Raw genomic sequence first — 20,888 nt, 5'->3', positions numbered from 1 at the left:
GAATGGTCTTGCATTTGCGAGTAAGATAGAGACAGGAAGTGTAGGGTGGTGGAAGACAGGTGCATGAGGTGGAATCAGAACGAGGCAGGCTTGGTACTTAGCAACTCTGGCATTCAGCAGAAAGAGAAAGAGACAGGTGAAGGGGTAAGAGAGTAAGAGACAGGTGAAAAAGAGACAGAATAGGTGACAACATCAGAATGTGAGATATAAGGAGATCAGTGAGGAAGACATAGTTGACAGGAGGCGGCAGGAGGGGTGAGAAGGAGACAGCAACAGGTGAGAAAGATAGGTGAGCGACAGAGGGTAAAAGGTCATTTGACATCCCGTCCTATCATGTCATTGGGGTCAAAAGACATGTGCTGTCACTTCCGCTACCCATGGTGTTTTGGTGAATTGATTTGTATGGAGAAGGCAAATATTAGAGGTGCAAGGTGAAGTGGAAATATAAACAGTTGTGTGGGTGTACCTACACCCCCAACACATGCATTTTTAATCAAGTGCTTAAACGTTGCCAACTTAAATGCTCCTCCTTATTTATATTCACTGTTACTATTAACAACCCAATAAATTCCATCTCCAAGTGTGACTAACTCTAAAATCACTGTGCAAAACTGGAGCAAAATAAGACTGTGTACGAGCATCTCAAAGATATGAAAAATAGATTTTTATAGACTGAAATCAGTTAATTTATACAGAAAATAAAGTCTAAATATTACATTTTTCAACTGCTGTTTTTCCCTATTGTTTCTCTCTGTAAAGTTCTTGTTATTTTCACAAACAAAGCTGAATGTGTATACACGGTAGGCACATTGTCTGAAGATTGTTGTTCGGTATATTTGGATATTCGTTGGAGGTAAAAGTAAACATGTTTGATTGGCTTTTGGAAATGTCTTTGCACTAGTTATATATTTTTCAATCCAAACTTGGGATTGGACTTAAACTGAAGGCTGACGGAGCCCTAAAAATAGTCCTAAGATTCTATTCAGTGCTCGGTTGGTGTTCGAGCCACTAATAATGACATGGAACATGCCCCATGGGGTCCTATTCATCTTTGAGGAATTCTACATAATTCTGCCCAAGTGAAAAGGAGCATCTTCTGGAATACCCGCAAAAATACATGTTTATAAATGTAACCAACTCTTAACACAAAAGTGAGAGGAAGAGGTCAAACTACCTAGCACACATCCTCCTAAATCATATAACTATCCTAAATAGGTGCATCAGCTGTAGGTGGAATTCGAGTAACGGTATTCCACAGCAGGTGGATGTAAGTCCAATTTGTACTTTACAGAATTCCTATCCAAGTGCAGAGGTAAGGGAAGATCCTTCCTATGGAAGTGGAAGTCTAACACACATAATTGTGTCATGCTTCATCATGGGCAACCTCTCCCCACCCTGGTAGGATAGTGCCAACGGGGCAGAATAGACGTCCTGGCGAACTCAGAGCAGAAAGGAGGTCTTAGATCAAAAGCTACCCTCTGCACTTGTATAGCAATTCTGTAACATCCAAATTGGACTCACATCGCCCGCTTTGGATGGAATACTGATTCTTGATTCCACCCAAAGCTGCCGCTCCTATTTGTGATAGTTGCACAGATGTTCCCACACTTCCATGGCAAATCATAAGTTGAGATGACCACTAACCATGCCTGTGATTTACTATGTGGATTTCTCCGAAAATTTTGTATTTTCAATCCACACAAATGTTTACAGATGAAAATACCTTTGTCAATAGGCTTCTGTGTCTGCACCTCAAACAGCATCAATGCCGGTGGAGTGTGGATTTTTCTGCTGCAGAGGCATCTCATTCATTATAAAATGAGTGGTGTAGACATTTTATGCCACTGTGAATTTCCCTTATTCTTGCTGCTCGCCCTACACTGGGGCCTAGGTCTTGTGCCATAGTTGTCATTGTTGCTAGCTCCTCCCACTGCATCGCTGCTCATTAGAGGAAAGACTTCAGTTTCCAAGGAGTGTACCAGTATACAGCTTTCTGTGATCTTGTCAATCCTCTTCTGACGCGCCTCTGGTTGTGGCCCCCAGATTACCCCCATGGCATCACGCTGCTGGCCCCTGTGTCGGGCTCTGAGAAGAAACAGGTGCTACACTTCTGTGCGCTGGGCTCCGAGGAGTTACAGAAGTTTGTGGAGGACTTGAAGGAGTCGATAACAGAAGTGACCGAGATGGAGCAGATCCGCATTGAATGTAAGAGTATACCATTACATGTTTTTGTGGCTATATACATAGGCTTGTATTTGTATGTGCTATTGTAGATATCAATGTAGCCATATAAGTGTTTGTATACACTTCACAACACAGGCTCTGCCTTATGGATGGATGCCACTGCATTTGTTTACTCTTTTGAACATGTTTTGAAGCCGGGTGGGTTACATTGCCAACATAAAAACACATGTTTATTGTTGCTGTGTAAGAGGTTAATTGCGCTCCACTCTGCAGGGTTTGTGCAGGATACTCTGAGCAATCTGCAGGAAACTAGGACTGAAACATTTGAAGCATTTGTGCTTTTTTCAGTGCTTAATTTGTTCAAAAATAAATGCCAGGGCTCTTGTCAGGGGCCCGCTCAGCTTGCACTACACATTGCCCCTGCTATGGTGCCAATGATAGTAACAACACAACTGCTAACCATCGCACTCCTCCAAGTGTGACGATTCGGACTATTTCAGGCCCCCAAAACCATAGGATTGGCTTGGGTGGCAGGTAATAGTCAATTCTAAAGTATATTAAATTAATAGTTAACTGTTGTTGTGGTCATCTCTAAATTAGGCAGATACAGCCACCTTGTGGCAGCCTGTTACAAGTGCCGGTGTTGACAATTAAGTGCTGGTTCTGAGCACCGAAAATCACAGTCTCAAATTGAGCACTGACTTTTTTGTTAGTTGACCGTCACTATCTGGTGCGGAAGGTCAATCATAAGTATTAAATCTCAGTGTTTATGTCATAGTTCTAGGACTTGATGGAGGAAGGCAGCCTGGGTGCTCTCCCCTCCTCATCGCTACACCAACAGGGTGAAAATGTTGTTTATCAACTTTGAAACAGTTGCTCATTAGTGTTCAATCCCACATTTGTACATATACCTTAGGATCCATGTCCTATATTCCGGGATGGGGAGCGAGGAAGGACACACCTACAGTATTTACTTTCAGTCAGGTAACATGTCACAGCTAACTGGCTGGTTGGGTCAGCTCCTCTCTTGACCAGTTCCCTGGCAGCAGAGTATAATTTTGTGGCAGGGCCCTGTCCTAGGGATTTCCACAATATTAGAAACAGATACTGTCCGTTGGTAGGCTTCTGTCTCTGTTGACTCAGTAACCCAATGCCAGTACTTAATTTGAGGTAGTAGTTTCCGGTGCTCGGCACCAGCACTTAATTGTCAGCCCCGGGGCCTGTGACAGTCTGCCACAGGTGGATCTCTCTGGCAATTTTAGAGATGGCCACAACACAGTTAATTATTAACTCAACATGCATTACAAATGTATATTACCTGCCACCCAAGCCATTTATAGCTTTGGAGGCCTGAAATCGTCTGAATTGTCACACTTGTAGGAATGTGAATGTTAGTACTTGTGTTGTTACTATCATTGGCAGGACTGGCAGGGGAATATGTGGCACAAGTTGCAGTGGCCTCCTGACAAGAGCACGGGCACTTATATTTTTGCAAATTAAGCACTGCCCAATGCAATGGATTACAGACAATAGTTGGGATCACACACAAGTCTTTGGTGCATGGTTGGGTCAACTCTCACTATAAGCTACGTATTCAGGGCCTGGATGTTATTATATGGAGACAGGAGTCAGAAAGGTAGACTCCTGTCTGTGTCAGATTTAAGCAGTTTAGACTAACCCTGGGCAAAGCACTACGCTACGCTTGTGTAGTTTGCGAAGTTTGCACTATTTCGCACTATGCGAACTGCACGTAGCACGGTGCAAACATGCGTAGGGTAGTGCGGCGGTCATTTTTTGCTTGTTCGCGGTCCTCAACGTCAAGTTGGCGACCGCGAGCAAGCAAAATGACATCCAGGCGAGACTTTTTCCTCGTTCGCGATCAGCAACATCAAGTTGCCGATCGCAAGCGTGGAAAATAAACCTCCTGACGAGATTCTCAACACGGGGAGGTCAGGTTTCTCATTGCGAGGGGTCGCGTATGCTCGCGACCGCTCGCGATGAGAAACTACCAGTCCTTGATGAGAAAGCTACCGCTCGAGTAAAAATCTACTCGAGCGGCAGAAAACTAAAGCTCGCACTGTGCACGATGCCGTTTTCAATGATTGCACAGTGCCGGATAATTGTTCGCACTGTGCAGTCATTGAAAATGGCATCTTGCACAGGGCGGAACAGGGTACTACGCAGTTCGCATAGTGCTACGCATAGCTTGCGCAGTGCGAAGTGAACTTTGCGTAGCTTCCCGTAGCGCTATTTCTCAAACTACGCCCAGCCCTAGTTTAGACTGATATGTCCTGCTTAGTCCTACCTGCAGCCCACGGAGCCACCACTCATTCGAATGTCTGCCTCCCGAGGTCCAGCTTTCAAGAAGTGTGAGCCTTGGGAATGGGCAGCGGATGCTGTTTTGCTCCCGCAAATAAAGTATGAACTGTGAAGTAAGCAAAAGTGTGTGTTATATGAGTTCTAGTGTGTGCACTTGAGTTTGTGTGCATTTAAATGTGTGAACATCAGTGTGTATGTGTATGCATTTGCGTGTAGTGCATGTGTGTGTGTGTAAGTTTAGGCATGGGAGTGAGGTGTAACAGTGTATACTCTTGAATGTGTGTACACAAGTGTGTGCGCATGTGAACGTGCAGGTGAACTAGTGTGCACATACCTGTGTGTGCACATAACTGGCTGTGGGTGTACGAATTTGTGTTTCACCTTGTAGTCATGGGTTCAAATTTCGGTAAGTCTACTCAGCCTTTTACCTTTCTGAAGTGGATACAATGAATACCATGAGCTGGGTAACTCTAAACGTATATTGCTCCATGCCAATTTATTCCAAGTGGTGAACATGCGCATTCACAAATACGTATGTTATGTGTGCATATGAGTGTGTGTATACAAGTGTTATGTCTGTCTGTTTGTGTGCACGAGTATCTGTGTGTGTCACAGTGGCTGGTACAGCACCCTGCATTTCAAAATGAGTACATTGGCAAAAGCATTTGTTTTCCAATCACACATAGCTAAATATATGGCTTTTCCAGGTTGGATGTTATGTGCATTGGTAAGGTCCCGGTGTGTACGTTAAATTTCGATGTGTGTTAAATTCACATGATTTGATTTTGCATAATTGCACGATATTTCAGCTTGGTTATGCTAAATGGGAATCCATCATTTTATGCTACATTTTAGTATGTGAAGCATTCCTCGTCAAGTACACATTTGTGCTAAAATGATTGCGGACATTTCACCATGGGGCACACACCAACACACTCTACGCTGATGTTTGCCCCACGGTGATTGCCACTTCTGTTTTTTTTTTTTTTTTACAGGGGGTGCCCCTTGTGTCCTTTGTCGACTCCCCACCCTGCCATTGGGTATTTCACAACCTCCAACTGCAATGCTGTTTAATTAGGCGCTGCAGTGCAGGTGGCAAAATCTTTATCTGCAAAAGCGCAGCACAATGTCCACCTATCCTTCTCCACCACCACCCTGGAAAAGAGACCGGGCCCAGTGCTAGGGCCGCTCTCCTTGTTCAACAATACTGTGTTGAGGAGTGAGATCCGATTTGACCAGCATCACTGCCCACCAATGCCCACTGACATCCCCTATTTCACTCTGACCCTTTTCTCTTGACCTGCTCTTCTCCCATCAAACTCTGATCTTGGATATGGACTGCCCATAGACGGCTTTAGTTCAGGCAAGAGAACAATCATGTCTTCATCGTCCTGAAATATTCATTATCTTTTTCTTCTCTGATTTTCGTTTCTTTTAAGAACGTGTTCTGATGATTGATATTAATTATTTGTAAGACTCCCTCCACCACATGTTTCACACTGTCATTTAGTGAAGTCTCTGAGGGCTTTCACTATGTCAAACAGTTGCATTATTTCTCCCCTATGTGACCAGAGCATTATTCATAGTTTTTTTCTTTACCTTTTGCTTTACAATACACATAGGGTTATTTTGATTTATTCAGTTTGAGGAAGCTGGACATTAGACAAAGGCATTTTTGTTTACCTAGCACCTAAACTGGTGAATTTTGTCTGAAATTGTTATTTTCACTTTAAATGTGAACCGCTCCAAATGACCCAATAAAATCACCACACAAAAATTTGAAAACCAATTCCATTAATGAAAAAATGAAATTAGTTAATAACCAAAACGTATTGATTTATGAGAATCACTAATTGTTGCAGATAAACGAATTGATTCTAATTAAAAATTATTCCTTTTGTTAGATCTGTTAAAGGGACACAAAACTAAATCTGGTGAGAAAATTATTACATGGTATGTGGAAACAGGTACAAAAAAATTGAAATATTTCCGATACGGATAACCTTTTAAGGCTACTCTTTAAATACTGGTACTGATTAAACGTTCATTGCTTGATAGAGGCACTTCAAAACATCCAAATGTCGTTTTACTATCCTTTCTGGCGTCTGCTCCCACAAATAATGAAGCTCCGGAAATACTGGTGCATAGACTGAGCAAGTTTACTAAGGAAAGGCTGTAGAAGGAAATGCCAATAGATTTGCTTTAAATTTAGCTCACAAAGAAAACCAAATGACACCAGGCTGAAAAACACAACCAGGCAGTCCCAAGGCTAAATACTGGCACTTTACCCGCCACAGACCTGAAAGGCAATAGCACACGCATTGGCTATGCCCATAAACCTGACTTTAATGTGGCAATACATATAAGCACTAGCATTAATATTGCTGTTTAGACCCACTATATGCCCAAATTCACCTTGACAGTGCTGGAAAAAGTAGCAAATAAGGATTGCTTTCAGTGTAGAATTATTGTAAGATACAAAAACGGAATGTGACAAATAGTGCAGATATAAAACATTCCTTCGTATTCTAGAGAAAGCACTTCTTGGAAGGCAGAACAGTATACCAAATTGCCAACGGCTTGTGCTGAGAGGGCAATACTCCCTGAGGCACTTTATATATATTTTAAATAATTGAAAACAATTGGCCTGATTCACAAAGGTAACTTATGTGTAGTAAAGTTATGAGTGCTGAATCGCCGCACTCACGTACTCAGGGCAGAATCTCCGTGCTGTGCACTCTCTGCATTACGCAATGTGGAGATTCCTTTCCAAGAGCGAAGAATCCGCACTCGTAACTTTACTACACGTAAGTTACTTTTGTGAATCGGGCCCCATATGTCTTCAGACAGCTGCTCTGTCAAGTGAGACGTAAAAGTCTACTACAGAAAACATCATAGCTTTTTGAATTTTAGTGCAGATGTTAGTGCATTAGGATGCTCAGCTTCGAGCCACCCTCAAATGGCTCTGAAAAATATGATGATGCTTTGTGGAATCTAAATGATGGAATTTTGAAGAATGTTGATGCCTTCCATTTCAGTTGCCCATTGGTCTACTCCTCTGTACTATATATGTCTTTCAGACTTCAGTCAAGTTGGCATTAGCTTTGACTCACTTCATACCTTATGTTTCAAGAAATCCCTTCCACCACCTGATGTTTGCCCAGCCAATCTTCTTCTTCGCTGCCTGGATTCAGTAGCCACCTTGATAGCCTTATGCATCTTGGCCCGCTTTCTCGCAACAATTCTTGAATGATGTGTAGGTCATTTTTCTGCTTGACTAACTCACTGTTGACTTTGAGACTCCAGTACACTGTAGTCCCAGACATAACTTTCCCTTTTTGGCAAAATTGACAGGGGAATAAACTGGCCTTTACCTGTCAGCCTCATTTCACGTAATAAAACTTTCATTACCAAAGGTCCAGCCTGTACCTTTAACACATTATAGATACAGTGCGGACTGTCATCAGTAAAAGTCAGGTAGCATCAGGGATGGATCAGGGATGGATCAGAAGAGTTGCACTAATCATCTTTGGATTTCAGGTGACCATCCACATCATATGAAGTAAGAGGGTTGGACTCTATAGATCAATCAATCAATCAGGGGTTTGTTAAAGCGCGACTACTCACCCATAAGGGTCTCAAGGCGCTAGGGGTGAGGGGGTGCAGGTTTTATTCCATCAAGGAGGGGGTCTGTCGAAGAGCCAGGTTTTGAGGTTTCTTGCGAAGATGGGGAGCAATGTTGTCTGTCTGAGGTGGAGTGGAAGGGCGTTCCATGCTTTGGCCGCGAGGAAGGAGAAGGAGCGGCCTCCCGATCTGGTCTTTCTGGTGCGGGGGACCACGGCGTAGGAGAGCTGGGCTGATCGTAGGGTCCTTTGGGGTGCGTGGAATTTGAGTCGGCTGTTCAGGTATGCTGGTCCGGTGCCGTGGAGGGCCTTGTGTGCGTGGGTGAGCATCTTAAAGGTGATTCTCGCCTCGACGGGGAGCCAGTGGAGTGTGCGCAGGTGCTGGGAGATGTGGCAGTGTTTTGGCAGGTTGAGGACCAGTCTTGCGGCGGCGTTCTGGATGTTCTGTAGCTTGCGGATGAGGTTTTTGTTTATTCCGGCATAGAGTGTGTTGCCGTAGTCGAGTCTGCAGGTGACCAGGGCGTGAGTGACTGTCTTTCGGTGTTCGAGGGGGATCCATTTGAAGGTCTTACGAAGGAGGCGGAGGGTGTGGAAGCAGGAAGATGAGACAGAGTTGATCTGGTGGTCCATTTTGAGCTCGGAGTCCAGGATGAATCCCAGGTTGCGTGCGTGGTCTGTGGGGGTTGGCGGGTTTCCGAGGGAGGTGGGCCACCAGGTGTCGCTCCAGGCGTCGGGGTTTGGGCCCATGATGAGTACTTCTGTTTTGTTGTTGTTTAGTTGTAGGCAGCTGTTTTTCATCCATTTGGCGATGGCTTCCATGCCTTCTCGAAAGTTGCGTCTGGCGGTGTTGGGCTCGTTGGATAGGGAGAGGATGAGCTGGGTGTAGTCTGCGTATGACACGATGTTGAGTCCGTAGGTTCGGACGATGGGGGCAAGTGGTGCCATGTAGACGTTAAAGAGCGTCGGGCTGAGGGAGGAGCCCTGGGGGACTCCGCAGGTGGTAGGTGTGGGGTCCGAGAGGAAAGGGGGGAGTCTGACCCGCTGCGTCCTGCCGGAGAGGAAGGAGCAGATCCAGTCGAGGGCCTTGAAATTTTGAAAACGTTTATCACACCTATATAAATTATACCTAACTCTCTTCATTACTTTGGAAGGATTGACCACTCAGAAGCTTTCAAATAAGTTAAAAAAAAAGTCCTTGGGTGCAGCCAGGTAATTGGAGATGCTGTTTCTTAGGATGTATGATGAAATATAGATCACAAAAATATTGGCCAAAAACTGTAGAGGTCACAAATATGAATAGTAAAAGTATAGAAGAACTTTAGAGGTCAGAAATATAGAAGACCATTATATTGTCCATAAATAGTTAAGTATATTGAATAGTAACTATAAGTATTATATTAACTTAAAGATCTATATTAACTTTAAAAATATTATTACATTTAAAAATGCTTATACTATGAAAAATGTATTAAAAATATGTTACAAACCTTTTTTACTTTAAAGTAGTTGCAAAAATAAAAACCCCATAATATTTAACAAATACAATTCTAATTTAAATATAAAAACAAAAAAATGAATCAGAGTCAAAACGTGGATATTAAAGAAGTAAAATTATTTAGAGAATAACACCATAAAGAAAATTAATAAAAACATAATTACAAAATAAATGCTAATAAATGTACATTACAAAACTTAAAATGAAAACAAATACATATGTATTAAAGGAATTTAAAAAATCAGATAGAAATTTAGATTTGGTGAGGTATTATTTACTGTTCCCGCTCCAACCTGAGCAACAGTAGGGAAGATGCAGGACTTTAAAGGGGTCAGATTTGCTATTCCCGCCAGTGTAAGCAACAGTAAAGAAAGTGGTGGACCTTTAAGGGGTTATGGGCCAGATTAGGACCCACCAATTTGCGACTTGCCCATTGCGTCACATTTACGACTCGCAAATTGGGATGTACAACATTGTCTCAGGCACTGTTGGCGATTCCTAATGGAGTTGCAAATTGCATGCCTCATGAGGCAGGCACAATTTGCAACTCCATTAGGAATGGCTAGCACTCACAGAGATGGTGGCCTGCTGGGGTCAGCAGACCACCATGTCTATGACTGATTTTAAATAAAGCAGTTTTTTAAAAATGCAGCCCGTTTTCCTTAAAGGAAAACGGGCTGCATTTAAAAAAAAAAAAGAAACTTCTCAGTTTCATTTTTTGAGGGCAGGCAGGGGTCCCGGGGACCACTGCTTGTTCTTCAAAAAATGTTTATGACCCATTCACCCCTTCTCGTTTGCGAATGGTTTACCACCTACTGGAAGTAGGTGGTAAATTGCGAGTGCTTTGCGACGCGAATGCGGTCACAAAGCATTCAGACATACAAATGCGAGTAGCTATAAGGAAGGGACGCCCTTGGCACGCCCCTTCCTAATAGCGAGTCGCAAACCTCATTTTGCGAATCAGTAAAATGTACCAATTCGCAAAATGAGGTTTGTACATGGCCATGCCCTAAATTGCTTTTATAGAAGGACAAGGGAACCCAAAGGTAATTCGGTAGAGACCTTGGGTAGCATCATATTATAGAGAACAGTGGTCCCTATTCTTAGCAGTCTCTCGGGTTACATGTAAGTAGATAAAGCAATCTGGCTCACCACTACCACAATAATGCGATTGTGCATTTCCCACTGACTGGCGTCCAACATACGCCATTGCGCAGGGATGCTCTGAAACTAAAAAAAGTGGAACTGATACCCTGACTGCTGGCCGAGCAACCCTTACTAACTCAATTGTGAAGGCCCGCGCGCCCCACAGAATTTCGTGAGACTCGTTTATAACTCCTGCCATAGAATGTAAAGTAACATAAAAAGGCGCAGTATATAACTGTCAAGACTACAATGTATAATTCTATTGTCCTGAAGATGATGCCTGGTATTTAATAGGGGCATCGAAACGTCGTCGACACCGAGACACCTTACGCACTAAGATTAAGCTGTATTAGAGTGTGCAATGGTGTTTAAAAGTTGATATATGTCTGTGTAAACTGAGTACAAGTATACAGACCCATTTTGGCTTGCCTTTTGGCCAATCCCTTTCGTTGTTCTGTCTTGTGTTTTGTGGGTCACGGCTGTACCCACTTGTTATTGATTGTTTCTTAAACGCTACTTATTGAAATATATTATGAAAAACTCATACTTTCTATCTAGTGTGTGATTATCTCCCCTTGTTTATTATTTTTTTTAGAATAGGGACCACTGTTCTCTATAATATGATGCACTAAATTGCGGCCGAAAATCGGCCAATTGCCCTTTTACGACCGCAATTTAGGGTTGTACATCTGGTCCTATATTTACTATTCCTACTCCAAAGAAAACAACACTAAGGAAACCTTTGCACTCTGGAAGGGTGAGCTTTATTATTCCCACTCCAGCGTGTAATAGTTTAAATTTCGAGGAATCATATTAACTATTTTCACTCCAGCTTAAGCAACAATAGAGAAAATGTTGGATTTTGGAGGGGTTAGATGTGCCACTCCCACTCTGGGTGCTAAATGATTCATTGGATAAAACGGCCGTACTCCTCTCCTACAGCCAGGGTCAAAACGGACCACCACATCTCAAAAGCATACAATATTGCCAGATTAAGCAGACTGGTATGCCCGCTTCCTCCCCTGTTGATTGCGTTAGGAATTGAACCCTTTGCAAATAAACTCCGAGTGTCTGGGAGAGACTGGGGAATATCGCTGGAGTGGCACTTACACGTTATTTCCCTCTATGCGGATGATATGCTATTATTTTTCTGCTCATCTCATATGGACCTCGCCCCCTTAGTAGCAATATTACATTAATTTCATGCCCTTTCGGGCCTCCGGGTTAAACCCACCAAAAATTCATATTCCCTCTTCATTACAGCAGCCCCCTAACCCAGCGCCCTCATGTTTGGAGCAGACAGATTACAATGGGCCCCAAACACCTTCAAATACCTTGCCATCAAAATATGATGATAGTAACCTAGGTGCCACCATACCCTCCATTAGATCCTTTCACGGAGTTGTTGTTTAGTCCGTATTTTATTATTTGTAACTGTAAGCCGCGCAATGCACATAGCCGTACTATATGTCTTGTTATGCTATTTATGCAATAAATTCAACTAGAATAGATAAATAGCGCCCATCATATTTATATAAAGCTATAAGCACAATGTGAAAATAAACAAACTATGTTTAAAAAAACATACATTGGGGCCTTAATTATAAACAGCAGAGGGGACCTGGTGTTCCTTCACTGGTATCCATTTAATGACACTCTCCACAGTTCTGGAGTCCAGGGACCAGTTAGTAATTATGGTTTCCTATGGGATTGATGGAAATAAGGGTCCAGCCCCACTGCTGATCTACGGGAGAGGAGTTGGCCTAACGGCTAGGGTGGTCGCCCTCGAATCTGGGGAACTGAGTTCAAGTCTCGGCAACAAGGCTGAACATCCTGTGATTCTAGGCAAATCACTTAATCTCCCTGTGCCTAACAAAACAAGCAATGGCATAGCCAATAGGTCTCGCTTTTAGGACCCTATAAGTATTTAGTTATGCAGCACAATATCCTTGGTGCAACAACATTAACTGTTGCATGGTTAAACACTTATAAGGCCCCAAAGGCGAGACCTATTGGCTATGCCAATGCTTGTTTTCTTGTTGCCTCGTAGCAGGAGGCTGGAGTTGGATTTTGAAAATTACATGCAGCGCTTCACTGCACAAACGTGCACCTGGATCAACGAAAGTAAAACCGCACTGTCGTGCAGCAAGTTGTTTCCATTGTGTTGAGTCACGCCGGCTCCTCTGCCCTGAGTACATGACATGCTGATCTGAGATTTGCAGTAAAAAGGGAGGGGGGTGCTAACGGAGTCTCGTGGTAGCAAGAGGGCGATTTGGGTTTTGTATCTCGGGCCATCGGATGTGGTGTTGGGAGGCTGGCTCTCCCTCAGTCCTAAAGCCCGAGACATACCATTGCGCCTGTAACTGCATGTAACCACTAAGTGCACACCAGCAGGAGAATATTGGGAATGCATCTTGTGAAGTGCCGGTTCCGCGATTGCTGCAAAAGTAAAGAAATAGAAAAGAACATCTATTTCTTTACTTTTGTTACAATCGAGGCACCCGCGCTTTACCTTTAGCACATGTTAAAAGTAAAGTGCGGGTGCCCGCCATTGTAGCAAAAGTAAAGAAATAGATGTTTTTTTTCTATTTCTTTACTTTTGCAGCAATCGTGGCACCGGTGCTTTACCTTTAACATGGTTAAATTAAAGCGCGGGTGCCGCGATTGTAGCAAAAGTAAAGAAATAGAAAAAAATATCTATTTCTTTACTTTTGCTACAATCGCAGCACCAGCGCTTTACCTCAAACCGGGTTAAATTAACGCCAGAACATCACGAGGAGATCACAGGACTGCAGTACACTCAAAGGGAAATAGCACAACAATAAAGTCTACCCTGAAGCTAACGAGAAGGATAGGGGAGAACGGAGGGGGGTAGTAACAGCATAGAGCAAGGTGGATGAAGCTGACGAGGAGAGAGAGGGAGAAGGGAAGGGGGACTGAGAGCAGACAGCAAGTGGGTGAAGGAGCATAATTCATGCACTGGAAGGCTTAATGAGCCATTACAGAAAGGCAGATGGCGGCTGTGCGTGTGCACATGCACATAACCGCAAGTATGAGGCCAGGAAAAGCCTGTGGTAGCACTTTCAAAACCCACTCACTAAATATCTTGCAGAGTAGCGCATGTGCTGGCTCAGGCGAGACCTAAAAAGGAATGTGTGCTCATGTAACGCAACTGGTGCTATGTAAAGCGCTCTGATATCCTGACCCTTTGTGTCATGTTTGTGCTTTATAAAACTCTGTGGGAAAAATGTGACTTTTCTATGTCTCTGAGAGAGAAAACGAGAGAGGGAGATGTGTTTGTGTGTGTGACGTTTGTGTACGAACTGGAGATGTTAATGATATTACATGTTTTGCTTTCTCTCTCATTTTTTGGTATTATCTCTATGTTCATCAAATAATAATGACTTTATTCTTTCCCTCGTACATTGCCTTTTCTCCCATATTGGTTTCTCTCACCCTCTTTTGTTAAACTCCCCTACTCACCCCCCTCCTTGTAACACTCATTACCTACTCATATCTCACAGGGGAACAGGAGAAACCACCGGGTGAAAAGTCCCTGTTGCTGAAAGCAAATCCAGCTCGAGGCGAACCACAATCCAGGCAATGCTCTCCGACAGGTCAGTTGCCCCTCACGTGTCAATCTTAAAGTTTGCACTTGTACCGTGTTGATGTTTCTATGGCGTATTCTGTACCGCTTGTGAGATGGAAGCGCTTTCTGGATAGTTAAGGAGCTACTTCATATGTATCATTTATGTAGCGCTTGATAGTCTTACCATTTACATAAAGAGACTAAACTTGAAGGACAAGTCTATTAACTTCGGAATGGCTTATATTTTACTTTATTTTATATAGGGATTTGATTTTTAGGGCTGGTGTTAGCCAAAACCTTTAATTTTACTACAATGAAACATATAATATGCTTACGTAAGGAGGCTTGCAGCCACCTCTATTTATCCATTGGTTTGTTGTTGTGTCATTCACATTTTGCTTCCACCCATTACCACATACAGCAATGGGCCAGCTTAACAAAGCCACTGGTTAACTTCACTTTGAGTGCCTGCATTATGCTCTTCTGCTGGGTACATAACTGTACACAAGGTAGTTCCCTTTATTTCTTGCCTTCCTTCTTTCTTTTCGATTCTTTCCTTCCTTCTTTCTTTTCCTTATTCTTGATTTCATTCATTATCGCTATCTTTCCTTCCCTCTTCCTTTCTTGCCTTCCTACTATCCTTGTTTGTTTTTTGTTTCTCTCTTTCTTTCCTTCTTTGTTTCTTTCTCTGTTTCTTTCTTTCTTTTTTCTAAATTGTTATTAAGGTTCATGTAAGGGATGGTAGATGTTTTGGTGATGCAATAGGTGTCGCAATTACAATGTATGACTTCTTAAAAAACGAATTAACTCCCACAGAGATAAGACACAGGATGGGTCTAGGAATGTTCCATCATCATGTTGACCTTGAGTTTATTGGATATTATTATTTGCTCTACTGGACATGTAGTGTTATCCCATTCTGATTAGATAGCTTAGTGAGTTAGTGCTCACTGCTGACATCTACACCCCTTCATCTACACTTCTTGTCAGTCCTTGTGTACACAAGGTGAGTCCTCACTCTGAGACCCTGGATTGCATAGGTGAGAAAAAGGCTGGTTTCCCTTTACTCTGTGGATAGCTTTTCTTCCATTTTGATACCGTGTCCGTTTATCCATAAGGCAGTACCTCTTACTCAGGCCATTCATATTTGTCCTGTCCCCATGCAGAAACTGATGACCCACTTTACTTATGCATTATATGTTGTGTATTGTCACTTTTGATTTCCTCTTTCACTGCCTTCTTGCAGCTAGCGATTCTCTGTGTTGGGCCTCAGTCGTCCTACTTAGGTGATCTAGCTGGGATGGAATGGTTGATGCGGCGGCCATACACTGAGGGTGCCTCACTTTAGTGGGCTTTGTCCCCACGTTCTCACATTCTTGTAATATGTGGGATCACCTGTGGGAGGCCTGGCATACATGGTAGGCCATCGTTATTGGTCACCGGGCAAAATGTTTTTAAGTCCCAGCTGTAGCCAACACTTTCTCCTTGGTTGACTTGGTGGCGGAATCTGTTGTCATGTGGCATGATCTGTTCCGCGAGTCTTGTGTAGCTTGTGTTGGGTTCAGGTGCTTTACTGAATTAATGGCTGCAGTAATCACACCATTCCCCATCCCTCACTACCTCATGTTCTTTTGGACTGCTTTTGTGGGGGATCAGACGTGCTGCTACCTGGCTTTGTAATCCTGGTGTCTCTTGAGTTGGGTGACTTGTCTGTTTGGCAGGCAATATGCTTTTTACGGTGCCTGTTGTAGAAGGACATATCTCTGGCCTGTGTTTGCATGTTCCGGAGATGCCTCTCAGCCTTTCCTCCATCTCTGGTCTCCCCATTCCTTCTGCGCCAGTCCCTATGGTCCAGTGTACTTCGACAAGCATTGCTTGGTGCATTTGGACTGCCCTAGTGATTTACTGGTGTCTGCTACCAGGTGCTCCACTTGTTCTATGGTGGCTGATATGCTCTGTGCCCATCATGGAGTTCTTTCAGCTCTATCTGTCATGGCCAAGGATTGGTGGCTTGTATCTGCATTTTGTGGATTCCTGTTCTTTGTGATATTGTTCACCATTTGGCAGTATTCACACATCGTTATGCTTTGACTTTTTTTGCTTTTACTTTGCAATATTGCTCTCCCTGTCTCAGTAGGGCAGTTGGGGTTTGTGTGTGGCAAGGGGCTTACCACACATTTGCTGGACAGCTGGCGCATTGGCTCTGTTTCCACCCCCATACTGATGAGGTGACGTATGCGTTCGCTGTGGCCAAGTATCTTTTGGTCCTTGGTTTGCAGAGGGTTTCTGTCTCTCACTTGCTCGGTTGGGGGATCTGTTACCACTAGCACTTTGGTCCTGCCGCCCTGTTCGTCTTGCCCTGCTAGTCTGAACACTTGTGGGCTTCTGGACCTTTTTCTGGGCTGCCCATGTACAGGTGCTTGGTACTTGTTTTTGTCTGCATATGGCTTGGTTCTGGCAGGAATCGGGGTTGGTGCCATTCTCACTTTGCTGCATTAACTGCATTTTAATTGAGACAGGTAACATCTGCAGCTCACATAAGATTTTCTACTGTAGAATCGAAGTTTAATTATCGACCTACATATATACTGACACATCATGATGGTAAGTTGATATAGAGTAAAGAATAGTAAGTCTGTACGTCCCCATGTATGCTTACATAGCAAATAGTTTATAGTCCGTGAAGTGGATTCAATATATGTGTAGCTCGATATTGTGACACACAACTTACAGAAGATGGCATTGACTGTTAGTTGCTTGCCTCTGAGGTGTGTTGTTCTCTGTGATGCGCAGGGCATTCCATCATTAGTGCAGCGTGTGTAGTGGCACTGTGCTCCATGGATGTGAGAAGCCCTGTAGCCCACTATCACATCTGCCTTTGGTTACTCAGTGGTGTGTGGGGGCTATCTTTCGTGCCTTGATTAGTGCCCATAGCACCCTTTTTATGCCACTGATTTGCCTGCCCTCATCTGCTGCCAAGTATTGGGCGAGGCAAGGGCCAGGTTTACACAACATAATGTTTTCACTGCTAGGGGCATCTTGACCCTGAATGCATATGTTTATTGTTACTCAACTCATTGTTACTCATCCTATTGAACTCAAAAGGATGAAAAGACGGGATGTGAAACTGTCACCATGAGGCCAGTTCTATATCTCCAGAGTGGTGCATCATTTCACTAAGCCTCCAGACCCAGGAATGTTTGTTCTTGGACAACTTTGCTACTTTCTGCAGTATGCTTCTGGCTCTCGGTTAGTGACTCTATCTGTCTTGGCAACTTATTTGGTATTTAGGTCGGGAGCTGGTTTGGGCTGCTCTGGTTTGCTGGAGTCCCTCTCTCTGTTGCACTGCTCCTTGGCTGCAGTGCTGCCAGACCAGAGTCCTGATATTGTTCTAATGAGGTAGCATCCATTTTCATGGTCTTGGATGAGGTCTGAAATGAAATGAAATGAAATGTCAACTTATAAAGCGCGGTTGCTGCCCTGGGGCGTCCAAGCGCTGTAAAATTGCTTAAAAGGCAGAAAAGAAGTTTAGAAAGAAGCATTAAACAGAAAAGTCTTCAGCTGTTTCCGAAAGGTGGAAAGGTTTGTGTTAGATCTAAGTTGAAATGGGAGTGAATTCCACAGCTTGGCGGCGTTGTAACTAAACATCCTGCCACCAGCTCTTGCCTTTTTTATTCTGGGGACTGTAGCATTACATGCCTGGCTAGAACGAAGGATTCTGCCAGGTTGGTACTGTATTGCTAGGTCCCGAGTAATGGCCAGACCCGTGTCCCAGAAAGCTTGGTGAATTATACATAACGCCTTAAAGGCGATTCTTTGTCGCACTGGGAGCCAGTGCAGACTGTGCAGACCAGGTTTGGCTGACAGCCTGCGGGGCAGCTGGAGCACGGTGCGAGCCGCACAATTTTGCACAATCTGAATCTTGCGCAATGTATATACTGAATCAAACCCTGAATGGCCACCTGCTTGGCCTCCATCGGAAGAAGAGAAAGAACTTTCCTCAACATCCTTAGGAGGCCAAAGCAAGTGGCCGCAAGTTTGGTGGCCTGAGTGTTAAAAGGAAGAGACTTGTCCAACCAAACCCCAAGGCTTTTTATATTGTCTCTGGGTGTTGGGGGGGTACCAAGACATGAGGGCCACAAGGGGTTGACAGAGATGGAGTTAGTGGGAGCCAGGAGCATCAACTCCGTTTTGTCCCCATTTAGCTTAAGAAGAGAGGAAGTCATCCATCCCTTCACCTCCTCTAAGCATTTTGCCAGACCACCTGGGGATGGTAAGCCCGGCTCCTGCGCCAAGGAGACCACTAGCTGAGTGTCGTCCGCATAGGATATGATCTTAATGCCAAATGGACGAACAACCTCAGCCAGTGGTCTCATGTAGATGTTAAAAAGAGCAGGGCTTAAAGAGGAACCCTGCGGGACCCCACACTTCAGGGGCCTGCTTGAGGATACTAAGTCCCCATCAAAGATTTGGAAAGACCTATTGCTCAAAAAGGATTTGAGCCATAGCCATGCTCCGCCAACTATTCCGACACTCGACAGGCGTCCCAGCAAGATGTCATGGCTGACCGTGTCGAATGCCGCGCTTAGATCAAGGAGGATCACTGCCACTGACCCTCCCTGATCCAAGATCTTTCTGGCTGCCTCGGTGACTGCCAGTAGGGCAGTCTCTGTCCCGTGCCTGGGTCTAAAGCCCGTCTGGGTAGCATCTAGAAGTTGGTTGTTCTCGAGGAAATGCATCAGATGGACATTGATGTGCCTCTCGAGAACTTTGCTTACCCAAGGGAGCAGAGAAATAGGGCGATAACTACTGAAGTCACCGGGGTCCAGAGTTGTTTTTTTTAGCAGAGCATGCACCATGGCCCGCTTCCAGGCATGCGGCACACAACAAGAAGTGATGGAGGCATTTAGAAGGTTCAAGATGGTCGGCAAAATAACCTGAGGTGCCAGCATCATGATTTCTGGGGGTGCTGGATCACATGGAGATCCAGATTTTACTTTGCTAGCTATGGAAGCTAAAGATTCAGGATCTAATGGCGGGAAGTGGTCTAACGTGATAGGAGATTGGGATGGTGTTGGGATGGGTCTGACTCTTCTATTGTGACAGATGCCTGCCTTTTTATTTTTAATTGCTGGTTGTCATCCTTGACCTGTGTCATTCTATGTTAGGGCTCTTGTAGTGTAGTTTTGGTGGTTCTTGGGCATTTTTCTTTGCCTCAGCCTTATATGACTCTGTAGGCCTCATAGACTTGCTCTTCAATTTGCTAATTTGGGCCACGCCCTCACTGTCTCTAGGAATTTCTATGGCCAGGGTCTGGGCTGGGGTTACTTTTTGAGCTTTGGTTCAGAACTGCAGTGGCATTGCTGCATGTGGTATGTCCTCAGGGCTCCTTTTTGTTATACTGTGGACATCTCTGTTAATGGTCCTGGGCCGCCGATCGTATGCTCTGGCATGTTTTCCGACTGCCTCTCCTCTGTGGTGCCATTTACAGTGCTCACCTCTTACTGAGTAAGCTTCATGACCAGCTGAGCCAGTCCCTGTCCTCAGCTGGACAAGTGTTAGCTGAATTTCTGGGTAATCCTGGCCCATAGTCTCTACTGCGTCCCAGGCAACTCAGTTGTAGCACCTGTACCAGATGCAGATGGGTTTTTCCTTGCCTCCTAGTGTACCTGCATGCTTGGTTTACTATTCTTTGCCTCTTTTGGGTCCTGGTTTTTTGAACACCTAGCCTTTCCTATTGCTGCGATTATCTGTGGACTGCATGGCCTGGTAGGCGTTGGGTCTGCTCCCTGACTCCTCTGGCTGTTCTTAACTCCCCTAGGACATCATTCCATGGGCTGGGCTTGATGCCTCTTGGATGTATGCATCCACTAGTGGATCTGTGTCTGGCCCTATGATAATTCCTTTGGTTTCCAGTGAGTCCTTTTTTGTCTTTTGTCTTCCTTGGGTCATTCAACTAGGTCCTTCGGGTATTCCATGTCACAATGATCATCATTTATTTATTATTTATTTATGCCATTTTTAAAGCGCGCTGCAACCCTACAGGCATCCTGGCGCTGTGAAAGTGCGACTAAGAGCTAAGCATCATGGGGCAGGATGGGAGAAGTGAGCAAATTACTCTTGGGGCAGTTAGACTTTGGGGAAGAGCCATGTCTTTACCTTTTTGCGGAAAAGCATCAGTTCGCTTGTTTTCCTAATTGCGATAGGGAGGCTATTCCAGAGATGGGCTGCTGCTATGCTAAAGGCTCTGCTGCCGTGAGTAGCTTTCCTGATCCTAGGTATGCTAATGAGATTAGTGGATGAGGAACGGAGGGTCCGTGTAGGCTCATACCATTTGAATTTGTTTTGTAGAGGTTTGGGACCAAGACCATGTGCTGCCTTGAAGACAGTGCATAGAGATTTGAAAAGGATCCTATGATGCACGGGCAGCCAGTGTAGCTCAGCCAGTGCAAGAGTGGTGGAGGATCGTCGTCCGCGAGAGAGTGCCATTTTCGATGCTGCCGCCTGGATGCTCTGGAGTCTGGAAATCAAA

At 44.3% G+C, this 20,888-nt stretch overlaps 1 protein-coding gene across 1 annotated transcript in view; it reads left to right on the top strand.

Moving 5' to 3' along the window:
* Positions 1-20,888, top strand: part of IQSEC3 (IQ motif and Sec7 domain ArfGEF 3) — a 382,113-nt gene that overhangs the window by 341,835 nt on the left and 19,390 nt on the right. Inside the window, exons 9-10 of the mRNA XM_078673720.1 lie at positions 2,044-2,205; positions 14,292-14,384. Coding sequence (XP_078529846.1) covers positions 2,044-2,205; positions 14,292-14,384 — 255 coding nt within the window. The remainder of the gene's footprint in view (positions 1-2,043; positions 2,206-14,291; positions 14,385-20,888) is intronic.

Source organism: Lissotriton helveticus, chromosome 1_1, assembly GCF_964261635.1.
Source record: "Lissotriton helveticus chromosome 1_1, aLisHel1.1, whole genome shotgun sequence".
Lineage (NCBI taxonomy): Eukaryota > Metazoa > Chordata > Amphibia > Caudata > Salamandridae > Lissotriton > Lissotriton helveticus.
This window is presented reverse-complemented; position numbering and strand designations above follow the sequence as displayed.